At 44.1% G+C, this 18,047-nt stretch overlaps 1 protein-coding gene across 12 annotated transcripts in view; it reads right to left on the bottom strand.

Moving 5' to 3' along the window:
• Positions 1-109: 109 nt before the first annotated feature.
• Palm2akap2 (PALM2 and AKAP2 fusion) overlaps positions 110-18,047 on the bottom strand; it is a 469,586-nt gene continuing 451,648 nt past the window's right edge. For 7 of the 12 annotated variants that reach the window (XM_031377474.1, XM_031377472.1, XM_031377475.1 and 4 more), the window contains 3 exons: positions 11,678-11,856; positions 8,411-8,449; positions 110-2,093 (listed from right to left, as the gene is read on the bottom strand). In XM_031377474.1, the coding sequence (XP_031233334.1) occupies positions 1,995-2,093; positions 8,411-8,449; positions 11,678-11,856 (317 nt within the window). In that variant the 3' untranslated portion in view covers positions 110-1,994. Of the gene's footprint in view, positions 2,094-2,463; positions 2,636-8,410; positions 8,450-11,677; positions 11,857-18,047 lie in introns of those variants that run through there. The other 5 variants (XM_031377476.1, XM_031377479.1, XM_031377477.1 and 2 more) reach the window with 3 other exon arrangements.

Below are 18,047 nucleotides of genomic sequence, written 5' to 3'. Positions count from 1 at the left end.
AAAAAAAAAAGCAAAGATTATGTGTGGAGTGTACATATAGATATTGTGGAGTCACTACTTATCAGAATAACATATTAGATCTTATGACATAATAACATAAAAACAAAAATGAATTTTAGCAAGGCTGACTTTAATTATTGCTTGTAAGAAATAGTTTTAAAATAAAGGAAAAATAATAAAAGGCTGGTTAGTTTTTTTTTTTTCTTCCTCTTTCCCCTTCCACACCTTCTCCCCCTCCTCCCCTTCCCAGCCAGAAATGAAACATTTCCTCATCCAGAAACTCGGGGCACCTAATTAATTAGTGAACATCCTTATCATATTGCTTGAAATGATAGAAAGAGTGAAGCTGGCATCCTCTGTGGTACGAGAAGCAGGGACACAAAGCATGGGAATAAATAGGCTGTGTTCTAAATGTCAAATTATCAATACAAAACTGCTCAAGACTTCACAACTGTGACTCATGCAAATGCCATGTTAGGTCAGCTCAATAGTAGGAATACTGCATCCGCCCTGTGCCTTCATATCCCTTTTCATAAAAAAGAAAATTGTCACTCACTCCCGAAGCCGACAGGCAGCTACGGAGGAAATACTGTACACCCATGTGCCACATTCAACACACACACACACACACACACACACACACACACCCCACACACTGGCACACCTTTACTCACGAACACACATGCTTTATACAAGCACACAAAGGCATACACACCGTCTTTAGGATTTGTAGCTGATTCCACATTTGCACTTAAATTTCTATATTTTTCTCTTTGTCATCCTGAAAAACACTGGTTGTTCAGCAAAAATAATCTCCCTTCCTTCCTTCCTTCCTTCCTTCCTTTCCTATTCTTTGTCTCTCTCACCCCTTTCTCTTTCTATCTCCATGCATTTAAAGTTACCTTTCTCAGATCCAAAACAACTCATCCTACACCACAACCACCTCTAAGGCCCACTTTAAAATAGAAAATAGTTATAAACACCTTATTTCTGACCATCTACCTTTCTAAGGCAGAGTCTGCCCCCTTTTATTTTCAATTATTGCCATTCTAAAAATATCCCTACCATCTTGAACCAAGCTGTTCAAATGTGTACAGGCTTTATCCGTGTTCCTGTTCCCCCATCCCATCATAAAAATAGTCATTGCTCACTAAATATACTTTTCATATGAAGAAACGTAATCGTGAAAGTGTGTTTCCCTAAGCTGATCAGTCAACAATAAAAGCAGACAAGGTTCTATCTAAAGCTAATAACCCTTTTGGTTTGGCTCTCCCCCCAACCCCCCACCGTTCTCAACCTCCTGCTGTAGAATTGATTGCATCTGCAACATGAAGAGATATTGCCTTAAAAATACGGACTTTATCTATTGTGACCTTTAGGTGTTCCCAATTTCAAAGGATTACATGTAAGAGAGATTGAATCCTCATTGCCCCCCTTTTGGGCAACTATGATAAGAAACACCATTCATTTTTTTTTATGGCTGCTGGAGAAAATGGAGTTAACCCAACACTTGTGATGCCTCAGGCTAGACGGGGTGGGAAGCTGGTGTGGCGGGATAGCCTGTAGGCAGCAGGCGCAGCAGCCTGGGCCCTGTGGGTTGCCTTGGAATGGCCACTGTGCAACACCCAGCCAAAGCTGGCTTCAGTTCTGCCTGCAGCAACTATGTTGACTCCTTGTCACATCTGTGTCCCTTTGGATCAGTTATGGAACGGTCCAAAGCCAGGGGCTTCTTTGAGTCACAAAGATATCCTTTTGCTTCTGTCCCTGGTCTCAGAGTTTGACGGGTGAGATTCATGTTTGCTTCACTTTACTTTTTTGTTTTGTTTTGTTTTGTTGTTTTTACCATTGTGTATTGCAGCTTCTGGTCTACATGAGGGTTGTTGAGTTTGTATGCACTTTAATAAGTAGTCTATTAAAATGCTTCTGGTTCAATATTTTCTTGGTTCCTTTGCGGAAACTCCTTCAGCAAAAGAGTTTCCTGGGCCGAAGGAAGTTTATTCATTGTCCCCCTCCTCCTGGTTGGCATAAATCCCTGCCTCCCAGCGTAAGGCCAGAGCACTCTTCCTTCGATTAACCCGTGTGGCCTCCAGGACCTGAAAAGAGATGGGGAAAAATTAGCACAGAGTTCACATAGACCAATTTCTTCCTTTTCTTCCCTCCATTCCACTTGCTCATTCAACATCGTGTTCCCAAGACAAGGTGACACCGGATCTGGTACTGCTGGGGTAGGTGAGGAGCAACAGAGACTGGACAAGGGGGCAGGGCAGGTGACTTCATTTCAAAGCCAAAATCCACGTACTACCTGGTGCATGATTTCCAATGTTCCTTTTCTCACAGATTTACAAGTTTCTTTAAACTAGACTTGACCCTGCCTCAGGTTTCTTTGGTTTTGGCTTTGCCGTGCTGGAGGTTGAACCCAGAGCTATGAGCATGCTGGACAAACACTCTACCACTGAGTTCTACCTGCATCCCGGAGCTGAATATTCTAAAGTAAACTCTCTCTTTCTACAAGCTGCCCGGTCTTGTTGGGCACAGACCTTTATGCTATATTGAAACTGCTCGTCCGTCCGTGCCATCCACAGAGGCAGCTGCTATCCACATGTGGCCAGTAAGCCTTTGAAGTACAGTTAGACAACTAAGAAATGAAAAATTTTAGTGAAATTTAAATTCGCCCCCACCCCCCATCAGGCTCGCAACCACCATTTTGGACAGCACAACTGCAGACCCTCTCTCCTGTCTCGTAACTAAAGATGGGGAAGGAGTGTCTAACTGTGGGCCAGTGGGGATGTGATGATGCACAGATCTGTAAACCCACATGACACTAGAAAAATACTTAGACCACAAGAGTCTACTATGGCAGAACAAAACACAAATGGCCATGAAGGGAGGGAACAGGGAAGCTTTTAGGGCGGTAAAAGGTCATCGTCATCCTGGTGTGAGCACCATCGAGGTCATGAACACTACTAATAAAAGAAATTATAAGTGACAGCGTTGAGGCCAAGTAGGCACGCCCCCATGAAGGCGGGACCTCCCTCCCTCGTGTCTATTAGAATCATTTGTGGGCTCCCGAGAGAAGACGTCAGGCCACATGCTCCAGTTTTAGTTTGGATAGGATAGATCTAAATGAAAGGCATGGAAGAGGCCTAATACAGGGAACAGTTCCAGGTCAGGCCACTGCAACAAGTGCAAGCTCATGCATGCCAGGCACTCTGGTATTCTCTTAGGATGCAGAGTCTCTGACTTCAAAGAAAAGTCCTGGTTGGTTTTTCCGAACCACAATCGAACACTGCTTCTTCTAAAAATGATCATTTAGGCAAGGGGCAGTGATAACTGGCAACTCCAGAGAGGTAGGAAGATGCCAAGTGCTGGATTAGACTGAAGGACTGAGGTCCATCCCAGCATGCTCTTTGTTTCCATGTCAAATGCGAGGACTATAGGCAAGATGCAAGCAGTCACCTTTGCTGTGAGAATGATACATTGTTAAGAACCACATCTATGTCGAGTCTAACTCTGCGTACATCATGGGCATATACTACCCAAGAACACATGTTGCCAAGCCTGGGAACTAAACAGGAGTTTTCTGGCCAATGTGTGATTGCGTAAGAATGCTTGCTAACGCTGCATGGGTTGTGATGCCAGAGCCCTATGCTTCAGGTTTGTCTCTTGTTCATTTTTGCCCTTGTCCTAATACCATGGCTTTCTTAGAAGGCAGTATGGCTCTGAAGCTCAACAAGATCTAAGTTATAAATTGTTGTGACAGTGTGACCTTGCATAAGTCACAAACTCCAGGGCTTGGTATCCCCGCGTCAAATGGACAATAATAAAAGCCACAGCATATAGTCTACCCTATAAACGGTTCTAGGTGCACAGGGCTGTCCTCAAATAATTCTCCCCAGCATCTGAAAGGGTTACAGACCCTGGAGTGGAGTACAACACGGATTCCATAGGGAACTATGTGTTGTGTAAATTGCTCATGTTTGCCTTTCAGAAATAAACTAAAAGATTCTCAGGAGTATGAACATAAAGTCAAGGTTCTGAAAGTGTTTCTTTAAAATAATAATTATTATAATATTAATTCTTATTCTTACTATTATTATTGCTTTTGTCTTACTGTTAAACTTTTTATTACCTCCCTTTCTCTCTCTTTAAAAAATTTATTTTTTATGAGAATGAGTGCCTTGCCTTCATAAATGTTTGTGTTCCACTTGCATGCCTGCTGGATGCAGAGCCTTCAAGAGGGTATTAGAACCCGGGAACTGAAGTTACAGACAGCTGTAAGCCACCATGTGGGTGCTGAGAACGGCAGCCAGGTCCTCTGAAAGACGACCTGCTCTTAACTGTTGGGCCATCTCTCCAGTACTCCCTTTCTTTTCCTTTTGAGACAAGTTCTTGTCATGTAGCCCAGGTTATCCAAGAACTCACAATTCACCTACCTTAGCCCTCAGAATACTAAGCTTAATGACACATGGGTACCTTACCTGGCTTTAAGTCTCATTTTAATGCTTAATAAATCCCAGCCAATTTTCCTTGCTCTATTCTTCAGAAGCCCATGTTAAAATTCATCTATCTGCTCATCTTACCAATATTAACTGGGTTCCCAACAAGTCATGGATATAGTGAGGGAGGGGGTATGAGAGTTTCTTTCCTCAGAATTCAGTCATAAAAGGTGTAGCAGGCAGGTATATATATATATATATATATATATATATATATATATATATATATATACACACATATACATATAATATGTGTGCATATATTTCTAATTATAGACACATTTAGCATAGCTTGGGTTTAAACATCTATTGATCAAGGAATAACTCCTATTTGTAATACTGAGCTCTTAGCACAGTTCCTCTAATTTGGATGTCCTTTTCCCATGATCCCAAATTTCTGATGACATCAAAATCCCTTACTGAAGACACAGAGATGAAAATGAATGAGCTGTTATTGAGACAGCTGGGAACCTCTTTGTACAGCTGTCCTTGGGCTTCCAGTGTTTTGGACTGAGGACTCTCTTGGGGAGTAAAGTCCCGCAGTTAGCCCTGAGAAGATTCGAAGGGCAAACACTCTGGGAAGGTATGAATGAGCTTGTTCATTCTACGGTGCATTCAGATGTGGGTGAGGGTGTGTGTGTGTGTCTAAGCCACTAATACTCTGTACTCGATACTTTTTTTTTTTTTCCGAGACAGAGTTTCTCTGTCTCTGTATAGCCCTGGCTGTCCTGGAACTCACTCTGTAGACCAGGCTGGCCTCGAACTCAGAAATCCACCTGCCTCTGCCTCCCAAGTACTGGGATTAAAGGTGTGCACCACCTGCCTGGCTCCATACTTCTATTATTGCATATTAGCTTTACTTTCTAAAGCCTTTTCTGAGCCCAAAGTGTGTGCACATGTTTCAATCCCAGCCACTACAACTGACAGGGAGGGCAAGTAACTTGCCCAGCACTTCTCGGTCAGTAGAAGAAAAGCCAAGACTTAAACTCAGCTCTCCAGGTGCGGAGTCACTGCCTGCGGAGTCATTGCCTGCGGCCATCTAGCCCTTGGCTGCTCAACAGCTGTGGTACACCAGGAACGGTATGCACCCTCCACAGTTGTTATTGTTTCCATCAATTAATTCAGTTTGACGTCTGATGGAAGAAAAACTATCAATTCTCTTCGAACACTCTCGAAAAAGAACCGTCTTTCCAATGCTTGGAGACCTCTAGCTAGTCATTCAACTTGTTAAGTGGTTGTCAAATAAGGGCTTTGAAGCAAAGGGCAAATGGGTTAAACTCTAAGTGACTCCATTAATATTCACGCTGATGCGTGATCCTCCTGCTTCTTCTTCACTAGAGACTGACTGGACCCAACGATATCTTCCTTGCACATCTTGACCAGAGTTTTTAAGCCTCAATGAGGATATGGGAGAGGGAGGGGCCTGCCTCTCCAGGAGCTACTTCCTAAATGAGAGCCAGCAAGGCATTAATGAGGATGGTCTATGCCATGGTACTCTTAACATTCACTTTAAATCCTATAAACATCAGCAACCAACAGATTAAATCTACAGCTATAAAGTATAGTTATTTTGCTAATAATGAGCCATGTTCAAAATACATCTGATGCTGGAGGTTGGCACAGCCATGTGGAGAACAATTTCCAAGATCTGGTAAATAAATGTAAGTATACCCAGTTGGAGGTACAGAAATTGCTTCATGGATACCTGGGAAAATGTGTGGCAGTGTTCACTAGTGCTTGCCTAGCATGCAAGAGGACCTGAGTTCAATCCCCAGCACAGAAAAACAAAGAGACAAACAAAGCCAAAAAATGTTCACCAGAAACAATTTGCTCTACATTTCCATACAGGAAAGTGACTAAAGAAAGATTTTATTCATTCAACAGAACACTGTTTAGCAATTCTAATGAATATACACATCTAAACAGGAACACATCTAAAAGCAGTAAAACAGGAGCTGGAGAGGTGGCTCGGTGGTTCAGAGAACTGGCTGGTTTGCAGAGGACCCAGGTTCAATTCCCAAAACCCACATGGCAGCTTACAAGCACTTGTAACTCCAGTTCTAGACCAACACCCTCTTCTGGCCTCCAAGGGCACCGCATGTATATCGTGCACAGATGTACATGCAGCCCAAACATCACACGCATAAAAATACAAAAAAACAAGATTAAAACTTAAAATAAATAAATATAAGCAATGCATAGAGAAGATATTATCATGTGATCTACAGTTTATAAAAATTTTAAAACATGCAAAACCCTAAGTTTTTCCATATATATGTGTGTGTATATATATATGGAATAGTACACATATATAAATATATATGTTGTGTAAAAACATGCACAAACACCACTGCATTAATTGAGAAGCCCTCAGAGGAGATAAAAAGTGACAGAAACAGAAGAGTGAGAACTGGGAGAAGTGACAAGAGGGCTTGAATTGGATTTGTCACATTAGGTTCTCTGAAAAAACATCTCTCCAATACTCTGGAATTACAGGAACGGGGCAGTGAGAGAGGCAGATGCTGTTGTCCTAAGGCAGGGGAACCTGCAGGCCGGCTCTGTGCCTTCAGGAACATGTGCCTGCCTTCTCAGGTTTTGCTGCAGTGCCCGATGCAGGCCTGATTCTCCATAAATTATCAACTGTGTGGATGAATGGTTTTCTGTACAATTCTGTACAGTTGAAAGAACTCTTTATATATGTATATATATGTATGTATGTAGGCATGCATGCATTTATGTATGTATACATACAGTACTTTAAATGTTTAATTTAGTGGTAGGAAAGATGGGGTTTCTCTGTGTATCTATGGCTGTCTGAGAACTCACTATGTAGACCAGGATGGCCTTGAACTCACAGAGATCCTCCTGCCTCTGCCTCCTGAGTACTGGGACTAAAGTCATGTGCCACCATGCCTGGCTTTACATTTAAAAAAATTTTTTTTTAAATATATATGTATGTGTCCTGGATTCAATCCGTGTATGTGAGTGTGTATGTGTGTACAGAGTAACACTGCATTTTTACATTGTTTAAATTTTTAAATTTATGTGTATATGAGAGTGAGTGTGTGTGTGTGTGTGTGTGTGTGTGTGTGTGTGTGTGTGAGTACATATTTATCAGGTGCCTGCAGAGGCCAGAAGAGGGCATCAGAACCTTTGGAGCTAATGATGCAGGTGATTGTGATACACCAGATGTTGGTGCTAGGAACCAAACCCCCCTGGTCCTCTGCAGGAACAGCAAGCATTTTTAACTGCAGAGCCATCTCTCCAGCCCCATGAGTATTGGCATTCTTAGAGCACATATATTGTGAAATCTGTGTAAGTGGAACTTGTATGGGGAAGGAGGAGGTTTGGGGAAAGACCACTGTTTAGCCGAGCTTCCAGAACAAACATACAGGTCCCAAGACTGGAGGGAGGGAGGGGGAGGAGAAGGGAAGGGACTAGGATGTTTTTGCCTTTGAAATAAGTTGTCCTAAGTCCATAGTGCAGAACTCTCTGGGAATTGTGTTATGGTTAATAAAGGACTAGTCAAGACCACGAGATTAGCCTGTAGGGGTGGCACTGTTTGCTAAGCAGACTACAATTTATTTGCTACTTGTGCCTGAAGAAACTAAAAGAATCCACACAGTCTGCCCATAGGTGCCCTCAAGTTCTACGTCTTCCAGATCCTTGGGGTGACCAAGGTCTTCTGCAGCCCCACCTCCCAGCACGGCACAGCACAGCACAACACAACAGTGTTGGATGCCAATATTTGAGTCAGCCCCCCCAGTTCAGAAAGGTCAGGCAGACAATACACATGGAGAGGAGGCCTTTTCCTTTGCCATTCTCATTGAACACAGCAGGAGACAGCAAACCACAACCGCGTGCACCAGGATCAAGCATGCACCAGGACACAGACAGACAAGTTGGAAAAGTACCTCGGAAGTCACCTTGCAAGACAGTAACTTAGAGGTGTACTGGCAGAGAGGGAAAAGACCAGGGTTAGTACATGGCAGAGGCACATTCACAGACGCCCCCGCCCGCTCCCGTGGCTGGGCTCTGTCTGGCACAGTGCCAGAAGTGAGTAGAGAGGGAAGAGGCTTGGAACGCAGGGAGGATCATTATACAACCTCTCAAGTATTGCTTCATCTGATATTTGTTTATTTAAAAGTCTGTATCTCTTGAGGCAAGTAGATACTCTATTCTAAAAATATCAGATATAAGCCAGGTTTTGTTAATTCAAGGTCTTGCTTTCATTTTCCTGGTGAATTAACAAGATTTCTTCCCCCCAACACCCCCCCATTGTCTAACCAGCTGCCCACCAGCAAGGACCTAGTTGGCCATTCTGGAGTTGATAGATTCTATAACCAAAGAGCCTTTTCTTTTCCTGTGGGCTTCTCTGAACCTTAAAGAATCCTGTAGCCCATTGCATCATTACAGTAAGACTCCAATAGTAGAATGAAGAGAAGGGGACATGAAGGGAAAAGGGAGGGAGGGAAGAAGGACCAGGTCTGCAGAGGCAGTTTCTCTAAAACAGACCTAAGGATGGCATTGTCAGTGAAGGAGACGACAGCCTCCGTCATCGAAGCCTGTGGGTCTGATAAAATTCCTTGGATAATCATTTGGGATGATTATTTAGGATTAGTGTGGGTACCTAGGAAATGGAGCGTTCTGTTAGTTCCCAGAGACGCTCACTGGAGATAACACAGAACAAGGCATGTCCAGGTGGGTGAAGAGTGGTAGAGAGGACATGGAGCAGTTTGCCCAAGTTCTAAGAGGGGAGGCAGAGGAACCTTTTGAAAAGTGAGTTTTTGTTCTGTTCTTTGCCACTGAGCCAGTTGGCAAATGAAGGTGACAGTGTGAGGCTCTTAGAGGGCAGAAAAATCTAAGAGGCCATGTGTCACCCTAAAAACAATGTGTATGAATGGCTCAGGAGGACAGAATCCCATGGCCCTGAAGACAATCACCTGTAGCTTTTAGGGACAGAGGGGCCAACTCCATAACCACCACCAAGCCACCCATTCTCTCCAGGGACAGGGAACATAGAGACAGGGCTAGGGACCATCTGGGGACCATGAGGCTTGTTCTTCTCTACACAGAGGTGTGGAAAGGTGTCCTACATCATAAGGGCTGAGAGACAGGCTAGTGAGTGGCTTGGAATCAATTCTGGCTGATGTCCATCAAATTTCTCAAGAAGCAATTTGAGTATGGGCTTTTGAGACTTGGGTCTCTATTAGAAGGGCGCAGGTATTGGGGATTGGAGTTTGTCCTATCCCTAAAACTCTTCAACAATTGAAAGATTTTGTTCTATAGTGATTTGAGGAAAAGCTCAAAACACACAGCCTTCAAATAAAAATAAATTGATCCACTAGCAGTTTTCTTCCTTAGCCAACATGTCTATTTACTTGGGTGAAATACAGACTGGGCCCAGTTGGCATTCCTGAGGTGGGTACCTGAGTGTCAGAGTTTATCAGAAAAGAGGGGGAGGGGCATCTAGTTTTCTGCCTGTGACGTAAGTACCTCCTTCCACTATGTCCCAGGCAGACTTTGATCATGTTATCTTCCCACTTCAGGTTTCCAGTATCTGGGATTACAGGCCTATGCACCAGGCCTGGAAATTACTTTTCCCCACTTAACATCTGCATGCCAGTGCAGAAAAAGCACACACAACCAACACAGAATGCACTTAGAAAGCTTTTACATGGGTCACGACTGAATGGTCCGTGGCTCTTTGGCTAGTGTTCAGCAAAGCTGCTGATGTACACTGTCGAATCAGGGGGAGAGGAAAAAAAAAATGCTTCTAAGACTGCACTTCAGACTGCAACTAAAAACACCTAAAGAAGGACTATATACCCGAAAGGAGCTGGTTTAATAGACGGTAAACTGCTGCTGGCACCTGCCCAGTAAAACCCAGTAGAACTGTCTGCAGCAGCTACCTAGGCCAGGGCTCCATCCACAGAGAAGCCTCTTGACCTCACAGCAGAGTTAAGCAAGCGTTCCTTCGTGATTAAAGAGGGATGTGTGGGCTGGCAAGATGGCTCAGCGGGTAAGAGTACTGACTGCTCTTCTGAAGGTCCTGAGTTTGGATCCCAGCAATCACATGGTTGCTCACAACCATCCGTAATGAGATCGGATGCCCTCTTCTGCTGAGTCTGAAGACAACTACAGTGAATTATGCTGGAGCGAGTGGGGCCGGAGCCAGCAGAGGTCCTGAGTTCAATTCCCAGCAGCCACACACATGATGGCTCACAGCCATCTGTACAACTACAAAAGAAGAGGGATGTGTGTGTGTTTACCTCTTCTTTATCCCTCTAACTGAAAAGGGGCCTTCAGCATCTGGCATTCATCCCGGAAACTCTCTAACTTGGGATTATCCAGCCAGGACATGAAAGTCATGGAGTTGGCAGGGACTTCCTGCTGTGAACCTCAGAGCATTCAAGTTGAGGGTAACTGCATAGCTTATCCAAACTTGGAAGAGTGAAAGGGGACGCTGTTCATAAACATACAGGACAACAGGCAGAAACTAGGTAGTTTCCATCCAAGCTATTTGCAACCTCAGTATAATGGTGGGTGGGGGTGGGATGGGTTGGGGATACTTTGGTGAAAGAGAAGACCAATGGCGGAGACTCTAGGGTGTTTGCATATAACCTGGGGTTGCCCCCACCCCAGGCATGTGAGGACCATTCAAAACACCTCTTAAATCTCTTATTGGGCAAGGAAACCACAGCAGATGACTTCCTTTCATAGGACACACAGCCAACATGTACAGAGTTGGGAGGGTTGAAGGGAGAGAAGTAGTTGTGTGGTTTTTAGCTGTCATTTGAAATGTCTCTTTCCTGTCCAACTCTGCACACAAAGAACAGACTAGTCTCTTGAGCAGTGTGCAACATATATGAGGATCGATCACAGCATAGCTTTTGAAGCCCGAGGGCATGTCCAGAAAGTGTATCCTTCTTTGCGGTATTGCCCAGGCACATCATCTTCTTCCACCCGGACCATCTCATGGACCAGCCAAACAACCAGCTCTGAATGATAGATTCTTAGTCCCCAAGGCACATTAAAGCACTAGTTTGAAAATAGGTTTCAGAGTCATGAGGCAAGACAAGCAGATAAATTGCACACACATCCAGGTCTGAACCAGGACACAGGCACGCCACACTAAAAGTCACCCTCGGAAAAGAGAAAGGAAAGGAGGAAAAACTTACACTACTATCATCCATTCTCTCGCGCCTTTTAGATTTGTGTGTCTCATAGTCTTCCATGAGGGTCTGCATCAGGTTCTTGGGACGCTGGGTTCCGGCAGCCTCTTCGGGGGCTAAGTCAGGCTGCAAGCTGGGACCTTCAGTTGTGGGGGATGGAGGAGGTTTGACTTTCTCTATTTTCCCTGAAACAACATGAAGAGAACACCCTTTCTAAGCTCATCTGCTCAGCAGGCACTGCTTTTAGAAGGAGGAAAAAAAAAACTGTCTCTCACGCTTGCACACACACACTTGCAAAATCAAGGGCAGAGCAGAATCATGGTTAAGTCAAAGGTTTCATTATTACAAGAACAAACTGCAAACCTATTCAACACACACCTCAGAGACACAAGAGAATCAGTTCACTTAAATGAGCCTGGCAGGCACTTTGCAACATGTCGGGCAGGCAGGCAGACAGACAGACAGAAAGACAGACAGACATTAAGAGCTAATGTGGAGAAGAATTCTCTCAGATCCTATCGTAAAGCTGTCAAAGGTTGCAGCATTGTAGAGACCAACTTCTTACAGGTGAGGAAGCTGAGATTCTACAAAGGCCACCTGAGCCAAAGACGGTCTCCAGCACTCCCAGTATCCTCTGCCCTCTGTATCAGAGGTAACTGATTATGAGCTGACCTGCCCTGGTATCGAGAAGTCTTTGAGTGAGACTAAGACTCCAGCTTCCCAGGAGATACCAGTCTTAATTGGCCAGTTTCTTTCATTTACCTTACCTGCTAAGGTCCCAAAGATACTCCTAGACTTTTGGAATGAGTGATGACAGAGTTGGAAAGGTAAGATTGAGCTCTTGAGATTGCCCCTCAGAAGTTGCCAGGTGGGGAGATTACAGCAATGGTTAATTAAACAGTGGCATGGGGCCTCTAGGCATATTCTCTAAAACTATCAGCATCCTTCGAACATATGCCAGACAGATAGACACTGGCTCCAAATATCCAGGGAATGCGTGTTCGATCACAGATCACAACAGTAGGCTGTCAAGAGGAGTTGGCACCTTGGAGATTCACTTTGTTTCTTAAGACAGTGTCTCATATTACGAAGGCTGGCCTTGAACTCATTATATAGCCCAGACTGGCTTCAAAACTCACTTCTCCTACCTCTACCTCCCAGGTACTAAGATTACAAGCTCAGCCACAAATGCCTGCTTTATGTCGTGTTGGTGATTGAACCCAAGCAAGTGCTCTACCAACTGAGCCCCTCAGCTCTTAGAGACACACTTCTCACAGGTGGGAAATCCCTGGCCTTCCCTTCTGGATCGTCAAGGCAAGGTATGCATGGATGAATTTTAGTGCTAAAGAGACTCAAATGCATCTCTGAGAAGCAGCAATAGTGAACAGTTTTCTTATACACCTTTAACCCCAGCACTTGAGAGGCAGAAGCAGAGGCAGACAGATTTCTGTGACTTCAAGAGTTGCAGGACAGCCAGATCTACACAGAAAGACCAGTGTTGAGGAGAGGGTGGGGAAAGTTGAAACAGAGTCTTCTGTAGCCTATGCTGGCCTTGAACTCAGTATGTAATTAAAGATAATCTTGCACTTACACTCTTCTTGAATGCTGGAATTATAGGCATATGCCATCATATCTAGCTTTAGGTTGTACTGGGGACCAAACTCTGGGCCTCATGTATGGTAGGCAAGCCTCTATCAACTGGGCTACAACCCCAGACTCACAGTGGTCTTTTAAATGAAATTTTGAGAAACAGTGCAGAAGAGTGGTAAGCATGCATGCTCTAGATTTCCAGTGTAGAGCCAGTATGCTGGAGTTTGAACCCAGTACTTATCAGCCACCAGTCAAATAGCTCTGGGCCAGTTACTGTTAATATTACATAGTTGCTATAAAGACTAAGTTAACGTTGTAAAGGTTAGTATTCAGAACAGAAAGCATCCAATGATTGTAGCTGCTATTTGACTGGAATCTGAAGAAATAATACAACCATGGGGTGAAACTGTGTAATTCTTTGGGCATTCTACATACTATTTGTGCAAGTCTGGAAAGCCAGAAACAGGTTTCACACATTGCCAGGTTGATGACTGTTGCTGCCCTCCCTCTCAAATATCCAGACCATCTCCCATCAACCCTTCTTCCAACAGTAAATGCCTAGGAAGCAGAGGAAAGTGTCTACGCTTAGCTTCTGGTTTTCACACTGCCGTCTTTGCCAGACAAGACTTTATTTGAAGATCTGTGAAAGCCATTTTCTTACAGTGTCCTGTATCATCTCTGGCTACTGAAGTGCCTGTCATCTGGAATAAACTGTAAAATCACAGGAAGACACAGATCATTCCAATCACCTATAAATCCTTTTTACTCATTTCAGTGAGGAACCTTTCACAATGGGGTTTCCATCTGTCCTAACTCCTGGATTCCAGCAAAATAAGGCACAAAGTAAGAGTCAGTGCATGCTTAATAAGCCAACGCATTTATTGTAGAATGCATACAACCACTTTATACAACACTCGTGTACTGGGATCAACACTCCCCCACCACCAGAAAATCCCAGGAAAGAGGTCAAACGCCTTCCCTTCCCAACACTTGGGAGTCAGAGGCAGGAGAATCATCATGAGTTCAAAGCAGCCTGGGCTACACAATAAATCCCATGCCAGCCTGGACTACAGAGTACGATTCTGTCTCAAATGCGAGCAAACAAAAACAAAAACAAACAAACCAAGTGGACTCTGGGGTCACAGACTACAGGACTCAATGCTGACGAGTGATCCTGAGGTTGTTCTTATGAACAACGACCCTCATGACATTTAATATTTACACGTGTGAACGGATAGATGGCTAAACAGAGTGGATAATTACGGGTTGGGTCATGAAAGCCCAATGCTGATTCCAGACAGCATCACATCTGAGAACAACGGTCAGAGTTAGTTTGAAATTGTGGCCAATTCCAATATGATGGAATGAGAACATTCCCACAGAGAAGCGAGTCAGTCATTAGAAAAGACAATGCCTGCCTAGCAGAAGAAAACCTATGGAAAACCTGGAACAGGAAGTAATGCCAGCGATGGTCACTAGAGGTCGCAGAAAGCAAGGCTGTAGCAGGGCTGGAGGAGGAGCCTCTAAAGAGGTAATTGGTGACAGAAGAGACTTGGGATATCCAAACCCAAGGAAGGACTGTCACAGGTGCCAGAGACAAAGGAGAAACTTTCTGATCCGCAAACTTCTGGCTATCAGCCTTGATGGTTTCACAGGACGATAACTTGGTCCTCTTTCTATGCTGGGCCCAAGACCATCAAGCATCCTCCCTACAGTATGGTACAAGTCATGCCTTAGAACTCCATGACCCACCTTAGGAGTCACACAAGCCACTGAAAAGCTGAAGAGGGACTGCTCCACACCTGACTCCTTCCTCAGGGTCCTGAGTTCAAAGTCAAAGACTTCTCATAGGACGATGGGAAACTTGTGGTACTTCCCCCACACAGCAGGACACTGTCCATGGGGTCATGACAGGAAGGAAATGCATACCGTCCGTGCATATGTCTGAATAGTCAGTCACATCAATCTATGGCCTAATGAGGGCCTTACAAGTTCTATGACCTAGGGGACGTACCCCAGGAGAATCTGAAACTGTGGAGTATCCTGGGTATTGTGAGAGTATCCTGGCTCTCGTATCCTTAGCTTTCATCCCAGGTTGGCCCACCAAACCTTGCTCTTCTTGAATTTGTCTATTCACTTGATGAATGATCAAGTACCTAAAAATGGCCTCCCTGTTCAGTGATAGCATCCTGCTATCCAGACTCTCCCTGGACTGGAGAAAGGGCCTTCTCACAGAATGTCCGTGTCCCTGGTAACAAGAGCAGACCATGCCAGCAGAGCTCAGGGTGGGCCTGTGTTGGTTTGGACTGAAGGCTGGGATTGATATTTACAGAGCATGGGACAGGTACTGTGTAACATTATGCAACTGTCACCGAGAAACCAACAGGACAAAAATCAACCTGCAGTTCTGAGTAGAGGAAAGGAAACATCTTCAACTTATTTCATAAACACAGTCCTGTCTAAAATAACGGAGTAAATCTGTACCTTACATTTTGAAGGTAAATGAGGGCAGGCAGCCCCACATGGCTGGGTTGATCTCTATTATCTCGGCTATATGAAATAATCCTCAGTGCTACAAACAAATCAATAGCATTACACAAACAAACTTGTCAAACAGTAGGTTTTTAAGAAAAGGTGTGTAAGGGCCAGCCAGGTGGCTCAGAGGGTAAAGGTATTTGCTGTCAGACGCAATGGCCTGGGGTCAGTGTCTGGGATCCATATAGTGTAGGAGATAACTGACTCCTGCAAACTGTTCCCTGACTTCCACATGCACATCATGGCATGCGCACACTCTCACCCACCTATACCCCCACACAATAAATGTGTATATGTGATAGTTTGAACAAGAATTGTTCACAAAAGCTCATATATTTGAATGTTTACCAAGGAGTAGTACTATTTGAAGGAATTAGAAAGATTAAGAGGTGTGTCCTTGTTGGAGGAAATGTGTCGCTGGGAATGGGCTTTGACGTTTCAAAAGGCCGTGCCAAACCCAGGGTGTCTCTGTCTCTCTGTCTCTGTCTTTCTCTGAGTATGTATGTGTATGTGTGTCTGTCTCTCTCTCTCTCTCTTTCTCTACCTGAGAATTGGGATGTAGTTCTCAGCTACTGCTCCAGGGTCTGCCTGCAAGCAGGCATGCTTCTTGCCATTATGAAATGGATTCCACTTCTTAAACTGTAAGCCAGCCCCCAATTAAATGTTTTCTTTATAAGAGTTGTTTTGATCATGGTGTCTCTTTATAGCAATAGTAATCTAAGACAGTATATATGTATATATATATATATATATATGTATATATATATATATATGTATGTGTGTGTGTAATAAGTAATTTAAAAGGTGTGTGGGAGAATCTTCATGAGAAGACTTCTGGTTCCAGTGTTGGTATGGCTGTGAACCTCAAATACATGAGTGAGGGTGTAGATCACTCAAATTCATTTAACAGGAGAAGCCTGTTTCATGGAATTCCCATTACTATCACAAGGAAAATGGCTCAAGAACTCAATTGTCTAACATATACTGCCTGACCAGCTCCCAAGAAAAGACATGACACACATTCAGTCAATATCTAAACAAAGGCATAAAGCTACATATAAAGCTATATACCAGAATTTCCTCATTTTCTTTTTCATATTTAAAGCGACTTCTCTGCCTTTGGAGGAATAGTTAGACTCGTCCCATTTAGTGATAGAGTATTATTTAGCCACTACCAATCATGTTTTAACCTCTGGAATTTAGAGGAATATTTAAGGGGAAATGAGAAAAAGCAGTTCCCCAAAGTAGATTTAAAAGTGTTTAAGTTGGGTGTGGTGGTAAATTCTTGTAATCCTAGTACTAGGGTGAAGCAAGATCTCAAGTTCAAGGCCAGCCTGAACTAACTGGACTAATAAAGTGAGAATTTATCCAAAAGAAAAAAAAAAAAGAAGAGAAAGAAAGGAAGGAAGAGAAGGGCAGGCTGGGTATGTAGCTCCGTGGCAGAGCGCTTTCTTGCTTAGCAAGTGCAAGCCCCTAAACTCCATCTCCAGACAGCCTACACTCAAGTACGTCTTCCACAGGGAAGAGGAAGAAGGCAAACTGGAAAGACACAGGGGACAAATGAGCAACAGGGTATGTACTCCCAACCCAAGGACTGCCAAGCCCTGATCCCTAAAACCTCTGAATACATTGCCTTTGTTAGGTCTCAAAGAAACCCATACTACTTCTACCCTAAACCTCTCCCTTCCCTATATAACTCAGCCATTTTGGACATGCGGTCTCTTGCTCACTTGGCTCCGCTCCTGTATCTCTCTTGGTCTGCTTGCCCTTTCTTCTCTTCCTCTTACTACACCCCCTACACACACACACACACATACACACACACACACACCACAGTCCAGTTCAGTCTGATGACCATGGTCAGTCTGTTCTCTCCCTCAGATCTACAGTAAAAACCCCTCTCCTCAACCACACCTTGGAACAGTCATGTCCTCATTTTTCAACCATTCATGGTGCTCCTCCTGCCTCAACCTCCCCAGGTGCATCTGCCTCAGCATAAATTAATTTTAAAATATAAAATAAACCTGTGTACTGGCTGGTTTTGTGTCCCAACTTGACACAGGCTGGAGTTATCACAGGGAAGGTAGTTTCAGTTCCAGAAGTGCCTCCATGAGATCCAGCTGTGGGGCATTTTCTCAATTAGTGATCAAGGGAATAGAACCCCTTGTGGGTGGTGCCATCCTTGGGCTGGAAGTCTTGGGTTCTATAAGAGAGCAGGCTGAGCAAGTCAGGGGAAGCAAGCCAGTAAGGA

This window comes from Mastomys coucha, unplaced genomic scaffold, assembly GCF_008632895.1.
Source record: "Mastomys coucha isolate ucsf_1 unplaced genomic scaffold, UCSF_Mcou_1 pScaffold18, whole genome shotgun sequence".
Classification (NCBI taxonomy): domain Eukaryota; kingdom Metazoa; phylum Chordata; class Mammalia; order Rodentia; family Muridae; genus Mastomys; species Mastomys coucha.
The sequence above is the reverse complement of the archived record's forward strand: the minus strand, read 5'-3'. Positions and strand labels throughout refer to the sequence as shown.